The sequence below is a fragment of the Gymnogyps californianus genome, chromosome 3 (genome assembly GCF_018139145.2).
Source record: "Gymnogyps californianus isolate 813 chromosome 3, ASM1813914v2, whole genome shotgun sequence".
NCBI classification, from domain to species: domain Eukaryota; kingdom Metazoa; phylum Chordata; class Aves; order Accipitriformes; family Cathartidae; genus Gymnogyps; species Gymnogyps californianus.
This window is the reverse complement of record NC_059473.1, coordinates 48,778,980-48,797,135: the sequence shown is the minus strand read 5'-3', so window position 1 is coordinate 48,797,135 and position 18,156 is coordinate 48,778,980. Positions and strand designations below refer to the sequence as shown.

Genomic DNA, 18,156 nt, shown 5'->3' with positions numbered 1-18,156 from the left:
TGCCAGCAACATCACACATCTCTGGAGTGAGTTCTCTTCCAGAAAGAATGGTGGTTAACTAGAGGTAAAGATACTTTTAAGTATTGATGCTGCCTGCTCGTTCAAATGTAGTGATGAGTCAAACCTGGGGTGATTTCTTGGTTCCTAAGGCAGAGCATGCAACTTGCAAGAGGCTGAGTGCTCAGAGAATTACTACTTACATCTTTTTTAAAAGTTGCCTGTAACTTTTTTTTATTTCACTTAACAACTGAATACTTTCATGCTAAAACTTAGGGCAGCCTAAGGCATATAAAGTAACAGAATAATGGAGGAACTGCTTGAGGAGAGAGAGAAGAGCATTTTCATTGTGCACTCTTCTGAGTAATTTGGGATAAACAGAAGAATGTAGAAACAAAGTACTGCTTGGACCTTTACTTTTTGCAAAGTTGTTAGGAATTTTATTTTTGTTAACGTCCGAATTAATTTTCCTCAGTTCATACAATCTAGTAATAGATATCCTATTGAAATTTTACAGATCTCTCTAAAATGTAGAAGGAAGACTACTGTGTGCTACATACAACCGCAGTAGCTACGTTGTGAAAAGTACACTGGTTTCATAGAGCTTTTCGTGATACTAAGCAGAACAATTGTGCACCAAATGTAAAACTTAAAAGTTCCCTGCTGCACCTTGAGTGATCCTGCTCTTGTGTTGTGTGCTGCTATGGTGTTATTTAAAAAATAGGTATCTACATTAAGGGATCCTTCACATTATACTGAGCTCCCAGGAAACGTAGAATTATAGTTCTATAAAGCTTCCAAACTAGGGAAATGTGTATGCCATTGGTCCTGTGTGTGTATATGTGTTGTGATGGAGCTGAAAATCCTGTTTTACACAAGTTGTCTGTTTCTTTTCTATATATTTAGTCTTACAGAAGTATATATACACTCAACAAAATGTGAAAATTTTAAAGCTGCCTGTGATTCCACCTCTGCATATGCATGTTCTCTGTTATATATTTTTAAATACAGCTCTTGTATCAAGTAAAAACATGCATCACAAGTTTTGAAAATACTCAAGTAAAAATAAATGCTGCTGTTATATTCTCTAACTACATAATCTATGGGATTTAATCAAATAAAGCAACGCAGCATACTGACTGTACGTAGTGGAGCTGAAGAAGTTTTGTATCTGATAATTTATTTTCCAAATACCTTTTTCTTGCAGTCTTAGTTTTTTCTTAATGTTAGTTTTTTCCTTAAGGAAAATTATCCCTTTATAGTAACAATGTCTTTCTGCCTTCTGTTCAGGAATTGATAGAGAATGTAGTAACTGTTGCAGAAAATACGGCTGATGAACTTGCTCGCAGCGATGGCCGAGAAGTCCAACTGGAAGAGGATCCTGACTTACAGCTACCTTTTCTTTTACCAGAAGATGGCTATTCCTGCGATGTTGTCAGAAATGTTCCAAGTGGTTTACAAGAATTTTTAGATCCACTCTGTCAGAGAGGTTAGTTCTTCTGTTGTTTTACAATGATCTTCTTTTCTCGGTGTAGTGAACACAGAATGCAAAATATATTTTAGTTATATGTAAACCACTTCCTTTTTCATTATGTATGTTTCAATCTTTTTATACTGCGTTCTTTAAGTGTTTACTTTTGCAACCCATAAAAAGTATGCAGGAATTTTTAATCTTTACCCTTTCTCCCTGTCCCTTTCATTCACTTTCAAGGTTCTAAATAAGCAGTGCTGAGTTACTAGTGCCTACTGAAACTTTATTTTGCCTTTGCTCCAGAGGTTTTTTGGATTTTGGTGCTAGAGCAGCAAAAAATTGACATAAATATAAATTTTGTAATGCTTCAACAATTTCACAGTCAACTTACTTTTAAAGCTAATGTGAATTAAATAGTTAACTCACTTTTTTTACTCATCAGCTCTTTCCATATAACATTAAAAAAACACGAGCTTAAAATAGTTCTTTTAATGTTCATCAACATCAGAATGTATGGTTTGGGCATTTGCAGTCCAACAAAATTTCAGATGACAAGTAGAGAGCTCTTGTGGTTGGGTGAAAGTGACATAAACTTGAGAAAGTAAAGCAGGGGGTCTGTCAGAGCATTTACAGTGAATGAACAAGTTATGATCCTTATCTTGTGCTACTCAATTTTATTAGAAGCTTTTTTGTTACATAATTTCTTCATAATTTTTTGTTTAAAAAGCAGTTGTTTAAACATTTCTACAGGAATATCATGGTAGGTAGGACAGCAAAGGAGGCTGTCGACAAAGCAGACTTACTCTATCCTACAGTGAAGTTCTGCAATTGTTGGTTCCAACTTAGTTTATAGAAAAGCCATACTCTTGCATTAAAAAAAAAAAAAGTAGGAAACTGACTGTTTTGAAAGCACAGTGAATTACAGAGGATGTAGTCTTGAGATTAAAGACAACTAGTAGAATAAATTCTTCAATTAGTAAGTGTAATTCATTTGCCGTACAAATGTCTGTATAGTTATTATAAGGAAGGCCTTTTTAATGCATACATTCAAAATTTTACTTTTTAGGTATCCCTTAAATTGTGCTGAGGGACTGATTTGCAGTAAATCAGTGTAAACTGAATTGCTGAAAGATGGTGTTTGTGAGGAGGAGAATCTCATCTATTTGGATGGAGTGATCTGTAATTTGACTGCGATGTGGATTCTCACTGTCCCTCGTTTAGGAAGCAATGTTGGATACCTCTCAGCTGCTGTGGCTCTTTTTTTTTTTTTTTTTTTTTTTTTTTTTAAAATTCTAGGTGTTTCTCAATTAACAAAAAACAAATCAAACAAAACCGCACTTTTAATTGCATAGTTGCATTAAAAAAAGTAATGAGTCCAGGCGAAGCTTCACCTCTGCCACATCTATGCTGAGACGGGTTAGCTAGACTCTTTGCAAAGCAGAAGATTTCTGCGGTGCTGTCTTATTCAGAGTTGTGGTGGTTTGTATTCTAAAAGATGACTTGGTGTTTCACGCCTCTTTTGAGCCTGGTTGGTATAAGCGGTATTTTGCAGCCCAAGAGTTTTCTATGAGCTTGTAGTGTTTTTAAATACATATGTTTCTCAGAAGCAGCAACTATAGAACTGTAGGATTTTGTAGACACTATAAAATTGCAGTGAAGCGCATAATGACGTGTAAGATGTAAGATTCAACATACTAATGAATATAGAAAGATAAATACTGCTATTTGGTATTTCCTTGTGGCAGGCTATTTGATTTTAATTAATCTGTTGAGAAAATAACCATGTTGATGTTCCTTTCTCTTTTAGGTTTTTGTAGACTAACACCTCATTCACGGTCACCAGGCACGTGGACAATATACTTTGAAGGTGCAGACTATGAAAGTCACCTGTCACATGAGAATGCTGAGCTAGTAAGTATTGATTCAGTGAATAATTGTCAAAACTGAATAGTGATTTCTTGGCAAGCCATTGTGTTTTATGTGATGAGTTTTAATCCTTATTAGGAAGAACAGGCTTCATCGTTAAATGTGTAGATCATCAGTGATTTGGTGAACTTAAGGAACTATTTGCAGATTTTTTTATAAGTCTGTTTTTCTAGACTGTGGCATGATATAATTCTCACGTAAGCAAACTTTGTCTGTTGTTCCCCAACCCTGGGGGTAAACAGTGAAGAAATTCCTTTTAAACACAGGCAAAAATATATGTGGACATGCATCTGTAAATAACTTATAATGTGAATGGAGCTGCAGGCTGCTTTTATTTATAAACTGGCAGTTGCCAACTAAATGTTAGTATTAAGTTGTGATCTGGTATTTTTTTTTCCTGCTAGGTTTTCAGGAAAAATTCTTTAGTTTTCCTTTTCATTATACTTATTAAAGAAAGGTTTCGCTTCAGTGTAAAGTGGTTTTTTTTGTTTTCTGTTGTAGGGTTTTTTGTTTTATTTTGTGTTGTTTTGTTGTGGTTTGTTTTGTTTTGTTTTTTAATATGTGATAACCAAGAATATCAAAGTTACAGAAGAACTTGGTTTTGGAAAGATGGTGGCTTTATGTGAAATAATTTTTAGAGCAGCTAAACAGAAATAGCTTCATATTTATAGTTAGTATTTCAATGAAATCAGGAAGTCCAACATGAAACTAGAATTTACGTATGTTCCTAAGGCCTTCTGTGAAAAATACTTGCCCCTCACTATTCAGAGGGACTTGAAAGCTTAATTTACTCTGTTCAGAACCCAACACTTGTTAGATGACATTATGCAGTCTTGCTACAGTGGCCTAAAGAACGTGTTTACAGAAGAGAGCATCTCCTAAGTCTGTATGACTGATACAGCAGAGCCCAGTCTTGGACTGATAAGCCAGGCTCTGCAGGCTTGGTATCTCCCTAAACAGGCATTTGACTGAGGAAAATATAGCAGAGACATTCTTGAGACATCATGCTCTTCCTCCTCCCTTCGTTGCTCTAAAGAAATGCATTTTTTAGAGCTAGTGGAAACAAAAATCATCTTAAGTTATGCTAGGTACTTGCTGTTCCTCATGCTAAGAAAAAGCTAAAGTAGAGTTGTGGCTAGTCTTCCTTAAAAAGCCTTCCTAAAGAAATGCAGGATGAGTGGATGCTGCTATTTCATTCATCCATGGAAATGAATACCATGTTAGACTGTTCAAATAACCTGATGAAATCATTCTTCTCTCTGGTGCATGTATATTAATTCAATGTGCTAAGCTTGAGAGCGCTAAAAGTCTTTAGTCTTGGTGTCTGAGCAGTGCTTTCAATGCCAGTTCACAAATCACCTCTTGGTGCAACGTGTCTACATAATCTAAATACTGGGTAAATGTTCCATTTTATAGCTGTAAGGTCTTTTTTTTTCCTTTTTTCCTTTTCTCCCCCCTGCCCCAAGCCAAAACTATTCTCACAATTCTGCTTCTGTTGGTATTCTGGGGAATTGCCCAGGCTAAGCAGTCCTCCTCAAATTTTCACTGAAGAATTTCTTTTATTCTTAGACCAAGAGAGAAACTCAGTATAGACTGATAGCAAAGTTATGTTCCCAGTAGCTTACCTTTTCCAGTGTGTATGTTTTTTGTTTGATTAGTTTAATAATGTTTCTATTTAAATTAATGGAAAAAATCCTGAATAAAGTCGGAACAGATTCTGTTCTTCTGCCATCCTTGGCACAGGGGTGCTAAAATACTCCTAAGAACTACTTGCGTTTCTAATGCTTGAACTTAATCAAAAAGTGTTGTTATTTTTTGAATTAATTTCCTTTGCTTGTATTTTTACTTTGTCATGGGTCTTGTGGAACTTGCAGTTAGCAGGTTTTAATATGAATACAAGATAGGGTGCTTTTAACGCTTCAGCTGTGAAGGCTGTGATGGCAACTTTTTGAGTAGAGGGAACTGGCAACGTTGCAAAGATATAAAAAATTACTGAACACATTCAGGAGTTTGGGCTGTATTCGATTTACAGAGTTTTCAGAAGTGAAATTTTTTTGAACTTTCTTTCAAGGCTTTAACTCTGCCTTTGAAATTAATTGGCCTCTTAATATCTTTGCAGAGTTATTATGTTATAGATGCAGCACTAAAACCTGAGCTTCGTGTAGATCACCCTCACCTTTCTAATAGGAGCCTACCGAGTCTGAACTTCAGTTTTCATTAAAAGTTACTACAGTTCTATAGACCTGTTACATTTCAAATTGTGAATCATTAATAATCTCTTTACTGAATTAGAGAAGGAGAAACAATGGGTAGACTTCAAAGCTTCGGCAGTGTTCGTAACACAGGTGTAGTACTTGATAATGTGAATCCATATTAATCAAACGTTAGAGATTCTACCTTTAAAATGGAGTACCGGACATATTATTTAGGGTGCGAGATCTTCTGCTGCACTACAACTTAGTTTTGATTGTAGATGAACTATTTTGCGCAGTAACTTTCCTAGCCTGGCAGTGAATATGAACTCTTGTCTTAATTCTTTCTCCTTCCCTGTTTGATAGGCTCAGCCTTTGAGGAAAGAACCTGAAATTATCACTGTAACACTAAAAAAACAAAATGGAATGGGCCTGAGCATTGTTGCTGCCAAGGTATGGAAGTCAGTTTGTTTAAGTGTTACTGAAAAAAGCTTTTTTTTATCAGCCTGCTGTGGAAAATATTAATGGAAAAAATCTATTTCCCTTAAGTTTGTTGTGTACGTCGTGTTGATCATACTTTTATTCTGGCTGGGGAATGTTTCTGTAAAATACACAGATGTGAACAATACAAGAGGAAACATAATATGGATGTAGTTATTATGACATTTAAGTTTAAACCCCTACTACAGGTTTATTCGTCAGAGCCAAAAATTGGCAGCATTATTAAATGGAATTAATAAACAGGCTTATTTAGCACTTCTGCTGAAAAGTAGCAGTAGTGTCTAGGAAAGAAAAGCAGTAAATATAAAGAATTAAATGTGTGGGGTTTTTTAACATTTGATGAATAAATAAAATAATTCAAATATATACATTAAAGTTTGTATACTTTCTGCTGTGAAGATACCACCTTATCTTTTGCACAGTGTACAGGTGCATGTATGACTTCAGTTTTGCTTCTTTATAGTAGAGAGCTACAGCATATTAAGTAGCTTGGTGAAGGAGGGTACACCTCTTGCCCTGACTTGCCAAAATTCTGGGTGTATGCTACTCTTAGTAGCACTAGATAGTAATGTATAGAATGCATGTCCAACTCCAGCCACCAGATGGAGGACTCCACTAGTTGGTTGGTTTTGCTTTATTGACTGGGTCACATAGCAGACATAATCTTTGAGTTTTAGGCTTGTTATAAATTATGCAATGGTGATATCCAAAAGTCCTTGTTCTAATTATGTGGTGTACAACAGATAGAACAAGTCTTTCCTAATGTCTCTTCGCTGTGTAGTACGTGAAACTTCAGAATGCTGTAGTCCTCCTTGGCACTTACTGCATGGGCTGAAAACATGATTGTTTTACTGCTTTTAAGTTATCTCACACAGTTAATTGCTTCTAAACAGCACTGGTTTTTTTTCTACAACTTTGCTCATTTCATAGTCTGTTCTTGAAGTGGTAATCTTGCATGGTATCAGCTTTTAAGATTTATTTCTGACGTCTGTGAAGGAATACCAGGTGTCAGGTGTATGTTGCTAACAATCAGCAGTTATTGAGGAAACTATTCAGGATCTGAAAAATGTAACTCAATATTCTGCTCTTATTTTGGTGGAGTGGGTTAATAATTTGAGAAGCAAATACTAGATCTTGAGATACGCCAGATTAAATATGTATCATATTTCTGACTGTCGTCTGCATTTCTGTTGAATGTTTCAAAATGTGCAGTGGAAATTATTTTTTTTCACTTTAAACTGTGAAATCTGATTTCTCATGTAGAGAGAAGCAGGATGTAACGGGGAAAAAGTTACCCTTTTCACTGGAGCTGGCTAGCTTCTCTGTTGTTTTAACAACTGACACTCTTAACTTCCATTAGCAGTATGTAACAGCGCTACTGGTCAGTGTGTAAGCTTGATTTGAAAGTTTTTTACAAGTTATTTAACCAATTTCATGGTTTCTTTAACATGATCAGTGATGGAAGCAGCAGTCTTCATCTCAGCACAGTTGCAGAAACACTCACTGGGTCAGGCAGCGATTGCATTTCATCTTGCTGCTGTGTGCCTGCTACAATATTGGAATTCTGATTTTAAAATGGTTATGTCTTAAATCTTGATCTGAAATAAGCAAGAGGCAGATTTTTATTTTAGTTTCAGTGTACGTAGAATAGAAACTTTTGCATAATTTGAAGTCAGCAGAATGTTCATTGGATAGAAATAATTGTTTTGCATTATTGTTGAAACAAGTTGCTGTAGTAGTTAAATAGGATTATTTTCAAGGGGTTGTTTCAAGGGGTTCAAAGTTGCTTATTGTAAGTAATTAATAGCATGTTTTTCCCATAATAGGCTTCATAAAAACAACAGACCAAGGAAGAATACATAGGCATTAATTTTCTCAGTCTGGCCAGAGCAGAACAGATTAAAGAATTGAGTGAGTGTGACCGAGAAGCTAGCAATAGTGGGTGGGTTTTTTCTTTCTGTTCCTATCTTGTTGACTTTTACTAATAATTTTTCTGACATGTCTCAAGTCATGTATCTTTTCCCAGCATAAAAATTAAAATTCTCATTTTTTCTTTTGGCTGAGGAAAATGGAGGAAGAAGTGCAGTAGACTATTTGTTAAAATTTTCTAAATATTAACTGGGTAGCATACCTGAAATGAGAGGGAGAGGCAAGCGTGAGAATAGATTTAGGTTTTTCTAACTTTTTTAATAGTAAAAGGTTGGCTATCAAATGCTCATATGAAAGTACCTTATAGCTGAAGAAATGAAAGCTCATGTTCAGTTTCAGAAATACACAGTTACTGCTGCCATGCACAGGATCCCAGTTTGATTGCTGACCCAATTACATTTATTGAACTATTGATTTCTAGAGTGCTTCAAAAGTTCTGTAATAAAAGAATATGCAGCGGCTGGTCAACAGGTGGCCCTGCTCCAACCGGTGAAAGACAACCCTGAATCTGTTCAGCTTTGGTTAGGAAAAGAGTTGGTTTTTTCCTGTGATGTGACAAAACAGTTGCTTTCAGTAACATGCTGTGAGAATGCCTTTGCATGTCAGTGCTGACCTGCCTTTCTTGTTAAGTCTTAATGGGCTCCTCGTACTTGTCACTGGCTTTGGATGAAGTTGGTTAAAATGTAGGTTAGTGGTATTCTAGAGATGGATGAAATGGGCAGCTTCTCAGAGATTTTAAAGAAAAATAGTTCCTACTGACTACTTTTCTTCCTTCTACCCATTGCAAAAAATCTACGCTTTCCTAGTAATCTGTGCTCATCTCTGAGGAAACATCTAATGAATTTATCATTCGATAATTCTTTGAGTTTTTATTAGTTTTCAGAGTTTTGTAGATAAATTCTGTGCCAATTAGAAGTTTTTAATGGGAAAATTAGATACCATACCTTACATACCCCTTCCACACCAAATGTTATTAATTACCAAGTGATTGTCACGCCTTCTCTGCTGCAATCGAAAAAGATGATTGGAGTTGAAGCTAAGGTTATACAAGCAGAGAAGTGATGCAACTTGCGTTGAAATGCTGTGCACCTGCTTATTCTTATGATAGATGGTTTCAGTTTGTGACACTAGGTGATTGCAAACACATTGACATTAATGTAAAAACAAAACCAAAGGAGGTAAGTCAAGGAGTATATGAAAGTGTTAGGTCCCTGGGGAACCCTGTATTTGATCATCTTTTGACCTAATGACCGGTAAAATGTTTAAGTGCATTACTTCTAATTAAATAAAATATGAGTAGCTGTGAAATAGAAGTTTTAAAGGCCTGCCAGGAGTGCCAGAGAGAGCAGAAATGTTGCGCATCACCTAGTTCACCTCACTTTGCTGTAAGGGTGTTTTCCGAGGCAGGACAGCCCCTTTGAGCAACCGTGTAGTAAGCATGTACACTATATGCAAACATACCAGAAAAAACAAGTTTAGTTATGAAACAGCTGTTAGCTGCCAGAGCACTGTAAACAGTGTTGTGTTTGTTTGGGTTTTGTTTGGGTTTTTTAAATTGGGAAAATACCTAACAGTGTTTCTTAAACTGAGTACTTTACACAGATTTTTATTTTTATTTAAAGTTAAATTGTATAGCTTCAGATGTGATCCAAAAAGGTAACTTGTTCTACTCTTTTGTAGGTGTTGCATGTTTTCTTACAGTAATACTCCTGTAGCTTTACTAGCAGTAGCTTTTGTAATAGGTATATGGAAATGTAGTTGGTAGGAGTGGTCGGGCATCGGGAACAGTATTGCTTTTTGAGGTTGTGTGCAGAATTTGGTTGCTCTAACCCTGAAAGATGTTTTGATGTTAAAAGCTGCCTGACTCCCAACCACATTGCGGTTAAGTTTTTATGAAATCCAGATGATTTGGAAGCAGCGTGTGCATGCAGTTTACTTTAAAAATATATCGCTTTTTGGGGGCTTTCGCATGTGACTTCTTAGCCATCTGTGGGCCAGCACATTACTTCCTGTTTAATTTGGAGTTTTTTTGTCTCTTGTACAAAAGGGCTCCCTTTTTGTTTTTTCTAGCAGTTTTCAAAGTTTAATAAAGCCTCTAAAGTAAATGGAAGTCAGAACAGCATAACTGATTACGTAAGAGTCTGAATATTGTATTGGTTATAGCTGGTGTTGATAAATGCTACACTGTGTCATAGCATCCAGCTCAGAGTTATCTTGATGGGTATCTTGGAAAATCCAGCAGACTAGAGCAGTGGTTGCTGTTGAGGTCTGAAAGAGAAGTGGAGAATTGTTTTTTTTCTTTCAAGGATCTGTAGTCCCGGAGATCAAAATGTGGTTTTCTGTTGTTGGAAGAACAGAATCCATGGTAAGTCTGTTCAGGTTTCTGTTGGGACTGTTTTTCTCTGAAGTTTTAAATACTATCCCTGTACTTTTTCCTGCTCTCTTGCTTGTTTAAACCTGCCAGTAGTTATTTGTTCGTGTAGCAACAATGTAATACAGCATGCAGTTAAATATAGTCAGATGTTAGTAGCTAACTTTCTAAAATCTAGAAAGAAAAAACTTCACTAATTTTTTAGCTTGTTCTTCATATGCACTTCTCAAATTTGTGGAAGTGACTATTAATATGGAAAGTTTCAGGTGTGATAACTACTGTTTTACTGTGGCAGAGCATGAATAGCATGACCTGTGATCTGTTTACTTGTCATATTAGTTGGCTTTAATCCAGGTTCCTCTAAAAGTCTGTTTTCCCTTTATAAAGCCTTGGTAGAATAATTAAAATTGACATCCCAAATAGTATATATAAGATTTTCAATACTCTGTGGACCCTTCTGAAAAGACCAGAACATGCAAATATGTTGCAGGTAGGATATCTTATGTTCAACACATTCACAGAGTAGAGGCATTTAAATTCTGTTTAGATTGCTACTGCACAAAAGAAAGGATTCCCGTGTTCTGCAGGAATGATAGAGCAGGTTTTGTTGATTAATCTTCACATGCTGGTTATATTCATTAGTGTGCTATGATTTAGTTCTTTGAAGTATGGCGCACACCTACTTCTTGCTCAGTCATCTTTTATTAGTACAACAGAAAAAGTTACCTTAAAATATATACAAGCACCTTAAAATACATATGTATATGCCCCTACTGGCATATAAATCAGAGTGTATTTTCCAGGGTTTTTTAACAGATGGTCAGATTAAACATTCTCATAGCGCTTGCTAAAATAGGATGAGATGGTGATAAGGTCTTTCTTTTTTAACAGAAGCATTTCAAACACAGAGTGTGACAGTTCATCAGTAGATATTCTGGGGAAGGGGCTTACTTTTCTAAAAACAAGTGTGTGACATCTTAACCATAAATAATTTGTATTATTTGGCAACCTTGTTCTTAAGGTTTAATTAAATCATTCTAAGTTCCTTTATTTTCTAAACCGTTGCTTGTGATTTTATATTTAACAGTCAATTTCAGGTGTTAAATTTAAGGAGGGTTTGAGACTACCAGGAATATCAGTTTTGATGTGAAATTTTTCAGAAAGTTTGTTCTACAAATATCTTGTAGGTGATCTATGTAGAAGGAACAGGCTTAAACATTCATTTAAAAATCTGGTTCCCCCCCCCAATTGAAAATTAGGTTTGTAGTTAATAATACTGGTAACATAATACACAAATGTGATTCTCTCTACCCTGTGTTTGCAAATATAGACAGTTGATGGGATTTTTTTTTTTAACTATTTGTTAGCTCTTTACTTGTGTTCCAGGTCTTAAGATTTCTTAAGATTTCAGATACCTCAGTATCTGAAGTCTTCTTGTGTCTGTGCTTTCGAAGTATTGAAGGAAAACTTTTGCCCTTTCCTCCTATCATGAATTAATTGAAATGTTTGAGTAAGAAGATTTAGAAGTTGCTTTGTTATGTTTTTTTTAATGTTCGATACTAATTCACATCAGCGGTCTGAACTACTGATGTTGCCTTAACAGGCTTCTTAGGAGGAACTTAAAGTAAAAATGTAGTATTGTCATTTCCAGCACAGATTTCTCAGTCTTGCAGGAATAAGATAGTATGTAAATTGCCAGTTTAGTCTTCATCATGAACAAATAAGTAGCTATGTGTTAGCAATTCGCCTGTTTCTTGTTGATTCATAACTTCCAGTGGGGATTTTGGTTAAAGTTTGATACCTTGTAGATGTTCTATAAAATTTTGCTAATGCTTTCATATGCTGTGTAAAAACTAAAGCTTATGCCAGCACAGCATGATTTTTCTTCTCGCTAGCTGTGAGACCGCAGCTCTGCTCAAGTAGAGTGTTTTTGTCTTTTTTTTTTTATTTGCTTGTATTTAGATTGATACTGCAAATGGGTCACCCAGACATTTGTATTTAATGCCTTCCAGAACAAAACAGGTTTTAAAATTCGTGTGTCAGTTCTTCCTTGCACTAACACCTTCTGTATGCAGGCACTTGCTAGCAAGCCTGCAAAAGTTACGATGCACATATGCTTTAGCTAGAATTCCTCTACCAGACTTCATTCAATTCTGGCATTCAAATAACTTCCAAACTTCTGTTTAGATACATGTTAATACAGCATTTTAATTTTAAATTTTTTACTCCTATTAATGAAAAAGACTTTCAGAAGTTAACAAATTCTGCGTAGACTCTTTCCTGTATGAATAATACTCTCAATTGGAGTAGGAATTTAGGTGCTTAATAGTACGTGATAGTGTACGCACTGATACTGGATTAAGTTGTAACCATCCGAAACTGCAGAGCAGCATTATGTGGAAGATTGTGCTGTGGGTTGTTTTTTCAGTTGTAATTTGTCCTTGGCTATAGAGCCAAGAGCCATTTCTTCCAAAAAGTGCAGAGGTATAGGGTGGGTTTTTTCCAGAATAGATTGCCCAGTATGTCTTGCCTGTAAAGTCCTATCCACAGACCTAATTAAGCTGAGCAATTAGTTCAGAGTTGCCTTAACAGGGAAGAGTATCACAGAATCTGCAATACAACTTGTAGATTGGTACATAACTCTGAATAGCCCTTAATGTGTCACTGCTCGTAGAGTATTTATAGCAAACGTACATTAAAAAGTTAACCCTTGTTTGGGGAAATAGAGCTCAAGCGATATATTTTCCTTGAACTCAGCAAAAGATTTTTCCTTTGAAACAAGAGAAATGGAATCAAACAGGTTCATGTATTTAATTTCTTTTGTTAAAAATTAAGAGTGCTTTTATGCATTTGTAGAATATCATACGAATCTTAAGTTGCAGCATTTATAATAATAAAAGAACCTTCCTTTTCAGAAAGGTTAAGAAAGACCTTTGTTATTGAATAAAACTTGCTTAGTCTTTTACGAATGTCATATATGAAGCATTTTCCCTTTACTTACCACTTTTCCCATATCATGAGAGCAAGAGTAAAGTACAATTAGGTAGGAACTGTTGCATACTTGATTCCAGTCTCAGAATGAGACTTTAGGCCAATTGCTTTAGCTAGTTTGTTTAGTTGCTTTGGTTTTCATTAAAGAAGATATGCTTTAGAAGCACTCAGTTTCCAGAGTGTGAGAGAAATCACATTGTTACAAATTGGATAAACTTCTGTCTAGCACCAAAGATGCTACAGCTATTTGTGTCAGCATGCCTGCTTTTCATGTTTATCTAATTGCCTTATTAAGGTTTCTGAATACCATAATGTGATTGTGGGTTTTTTGTTATGGTTTTTTTTTGTTTTTGTTTTTTTTTTTTTAAAAGAAGATGACATACGCACAAGACTACAGTACTGCATATTTTATTAATGCCATTCAGGAATTCTGTTACAGAACATCCTGGGTTCTTCGGTCTTTTATCTCCTGGGAGAAGCACGCTTTAGGAAGATAGAGGGTATATTAACTTGCTTGCTCTGTGTGCAAGTCAATCTTGATTGCAAACATTCTTTTATAAAAAAGTAACAGGTAACCCTTTTTCCATTAAAGAGAACAACAAAACTCTTCAGTCCTTTCTCTTTAGTCCTTTTGAGGCTGTTTGTAAATAGAGCTTCTGGATGCACTGGATGTAAGGTTTCCAGGTTGTCAGATGCTTCAGAGTCCCGTGATACTGTACTGCTTGCAGTCTAGCTTTTTTTCCTCTGAATAGTAAAACTTATTTTTCATCGGTTTTCCCACCCAGTGCAACTTAAAGCTGCAACGGAATTGTTCATAGATGTTAAATGCTTGATGTTTCTTTGCCTGTGAATAATGTTGATTGTCTCCAAAGTTTGAATCTCCACTGCCTGTTTTATTTAATTGGAAATGTTTTGCCCACTTATGACTGTAGTTTGTCCAACTCCAAAAATGTTTGTTGTTTTCCACCCACCACGGAGGAGAATTTGAGAGGGGAAAGCAGAAGTTTACATATGTGGAGCATGGGTCAGTTTTAAAATTCTTTTTAAGTCAGGGTACAACGTGACTCAGAGCAGCTGTAGCCACAGCTAACAGACCAGTTTTACATACAGTAGGCTGGTTCACGTCATTTATATTTGGAAATTATATAGGGCATGCTATGAAGTATTCTGTCTAACGATGACAGATTTCCAAAGTCTCTACATTGGTCTTGAGACAGCCGAGGCCTTTGCTTCCTCTGACAAAGTGGTTTTTTCCTGATCTTCAAGTCCAGAGAAGTTTGCCCTCACTGGAGGCAGGACCAGTAGCTACAAAGTTGGCCTTTCTCGTTCCTCTGGGCTGACAGCAAGTAGTTCAATGAGTCGTAGACTTAGTATGTTCGGCACATAATGTAGGGAAATACGTACTTATCCAGATACAACCTACAAAATGCACGCAGCTTTAGGGAATGTGAGTGTTTGGGTGATCAGAAACCATTGCTTTTGCCTCCTAGAGAGCACATTTTTAAACTGGCTGTATAAGTTTAGTAAACTGGTATTCTTTAAAATGCTTACAAGCTTGGGTTATTTAAATGCTTCTAGACTAATTACTTGCCAGGGAGGTCAGACTGAGACTTGATTCTGTTGCATAAACTTGCCTTTAAGGATGTTTATAGAAACTTACAGAGATCTCTATGTAAACTTAAGAGTCTGGAATCGGAGAATTAGCCTTGATAAAAATCAGTAAAATCTACTCTGGGTGTAGGCAGAGAAAAGATTTCAGGACTGATGGCTGTTATCAGGCTTGATAGCTACATTTCTGTCCTGTTTTGCTTAAAGACATCTTAGTTGCAGGGATTCATTCTGTTTTTAAACTGTTTCGTTTTTATAAAATACAATAGAAGCTTAACAAAAAAGACTGACTTGGGGAAACAGTGTCATCCTTGAAATGTTATGAGAGATACCAGGTCCTAATATTTCAGCAAGGTATATTTTTGTATGTATATACATACACATATATGTGATCTCTACATTGTTAAAACTAAATCTTTTAAAATTTTTGCATAATTATGCAAAATCCAAGAAAGTCTTGAAAATTATTTATTTTTTAAAATCTCCAATGGTTTATGTGAATCTTTGGAGTGTTTTGACAGGTAGTCTCGGTATCTGAAGCCACTTAAATTGGAATATTACTTTGAAAAGGTTGGTAACTGTATGACACTTGTGGATTCAGTCAAACTATAATTGGAGAGTGAAGATACCTTCACTTCAGGACTACGTTTTCATATTACTATTTATGTGACGCTTGAAACCATTTAAATATTCACGTATTTAAGACAGAAATCTTCAAATCGCTGTTGAAAGGTCATTAGGAAGACTTTCTTGCATTTTATGTAAGTGAAAGTATTTTTTAATACATGTAACATTTAAAAAAACCTTGTTATTGAAGTGTATTTTTTTTCTTGAATCAAACGTGATTCTGCCAGTCTTGATTGGAAGCTGTTCATTGTTCCAGTTTTATTGGAGTGATAAACAAAGTATGTGAAGCTAAACCAGTATGGGCAAATGGTGGTTTAGAACAAGTAATGACAAGACCTTACTGTTAATTGTCTGGAGCGTTACCGGTTTGGTTAGATGCCGTACCTGCAGATATGTTTTGCATAGTTTTTCCTTAATTACTTAATACTACAATTTTGCTGTCATTCCTAACAACTGGAAGAGTGTTTTTGTAATAGTTTTCATAGTTTTAATTCTAATGATAGGTATTGAAATAACTAGGTCATCCTACAGATCTACTAAAACTGCAAGAATATTACTAACCTCGCAGAAAGTACGGCTAGTTTGTGATCCACCTAAGCTAGCTGGGGGGCATGATGTTTGAGGATGGGAGTAGCTTAACTGTTAAGAGGTTATCACCTCATCAACAGATGGACCTTCATTCCCACTGTGACACCTTTAGATTGGGGTACTGGTGGGGCTGCGTGATGTCTCAGCACCTCCAGCCCATCGTGTCGCTGGTGGCAGGTCCCCACGTGGCGTGGCATGGCATGGGTGGCTCGCCTGGGAATGCAGCTGCATGTTGACGCTGACTAGAAGGAGCTGCCTGTTGTTCCCACCATGCTGTTACGGCTGCTTGTCCTGGCAAATACCAAATGGGAAGGAGGAGTGGGCAGGATTTCTTCTGCCTGCTTTTAATGCTTCCGTGGTGACTGAGTCACCAGCTCGTGGGCTAGCTGTGATGCTGCCATTAGGAAGACTATATCTGATGTTGCTGTTATCCAAACTGCTACTTTATATACAGTTGCGCTATATGGCATGTTCCGATTTTACAGCTGATGTAATGTATGTGAGCCAAAGTTTTCTGTGTTTGTTACTGACAAGGAAGTCTTATAAAACTCGTCTTGCGACATAGCAACACTAGCAATAAAATCTGTTCTCCTTGAATACTTTCTTTAATTCTGTCATTTTTATTAATTCATTGCTACTGTAGTCTTGTACATCCTCAATTTTACATTCTTCTGACGTAGGAGTAGTTGTTTCTTTTTTCAGATCACTGTAGTTCATCTTGTTCTCTTTTCCTTATTGGTCTGATTACTCCATAGAAGTAGCTGTAAATTCTTTTTAATGCTGCCTCTTCTATAGTTTTCACAGTAATTTTTTAAGCAAATGCGGTATTTTGGGTGCAATCCTGTTAGAGCAAGGAGGGGCTTGCAAAATAACGCTAATTGTGAAAACAAGTATGGACTACTGTACACTGATGTGTTGCTTGATAGATGGCCCAGATGATAAGCGGATGTGATGGAAAATGACTTGCTTCTTGTTAGGCTGTCTCAAAAGCTGAGATTAGATTGCATTATCCAACTTAGTCCTTTGGCTTCTTTAACATGATAGAATTTTTGTAGTCAAGCAGAGAATCATACCAGGCTTAAAGGGGGCAAATACCCATTTGGACAACAGGTATGAAAACTTTGCATACCTTTGTCTGCCATAAATCTTAGTCAGCTGAGCATATTTTTGTATTTTTTTTCTTTTGATACATTAAATGCGCTTGACTTGGCTCTGTTGTATCAACTTTGTTTTCCTTCCATCCTCCTGCTCCCAGCGAATTTCCAGATTTTTTTGAGGTTGCAGTCTCTGTGAGTTCAGTGGAAATCCTGTAAACAAACCTAATATTTGGGGGGTTTGTTATTTTCTTCAGCTTCCAGGTTCTCTTTTAATGAGGGACTCTAGTGTTGGACACCCCCTTTTTTTTTTCTTAATTTATTTTTTTATTCTTTTATTTTTTATTGTTCCCCCTTTGTCCTGTGTCAGTGCCGTGACTCTTAACGCTGATTGTATCAGCGTTCTAGAGATTGAAGTTGTGCTGACCAGAGGTGCCAAAATTTGCTCTTTAACTTCTATGGATTGCCATAGTTGCATGAGTTTTCAGAACTTTTCTAATCTTTCAGACCCTACAGGAAAGTCATTCAGTCAATTAATTTGTTTGTTTATGCAGTAAATTCTTTACTAAATTCAGGTGGTATGTCCTGGGATAATAGCTTAAGTTTTCCAGTTGTCCTGCTGCTTATTTAGAAGACATTTATAAATGAAAGTTTATGGAGTTTTTGTTACTACTTAATTTTTCAAATGTAAGTACTTAACAAGTACTTTTTCTGAATTAGTAGAGAAGAATATATATTTGTGTGTGTGTATATATATATAAAAACATATATGTCAGTATATACCAATGTTATTTATATTACATATGTAATAAAAAAAATTAAAAAGTAGTTGTCTCAGGTGAGATTTTAATGTTGGCCCTT

General features: G+C 36.0%; 1 protein-coding gene across 12 annotated transcripts in view; it reads left to right on the top strand.

Moving 5' to 3' along the window:
- AFDN (afadin, adherens junction formation factor) overlaps window positions 1-18,156 on the top strand; it is a 133,415-nt gene that overhangs the window by 83,223 nt on the left and 32,036 nt on the right. For all 12 annotated transcript variants that reach the window (XM_050895097.1, XM_050895095.1, XM_050895093.1 and 9 more), the window contains 3 exons: window positions 1,288-1,486; window positions 3,276-3,379; window positions 5,953-6,039. In XM_050895097.1, coding sequence (XP_050751054.1) covers window positions 1,288-1,486; window positions 3,276-3,379; window positions 5,953-6,039 — 390 coding nt within the window. The remainder of the gene's footprint in view (window positions 1-1,287; window positions 1,487-3,275; window positions 3,380-5,952; window positions 6,040-18,156) is intronic.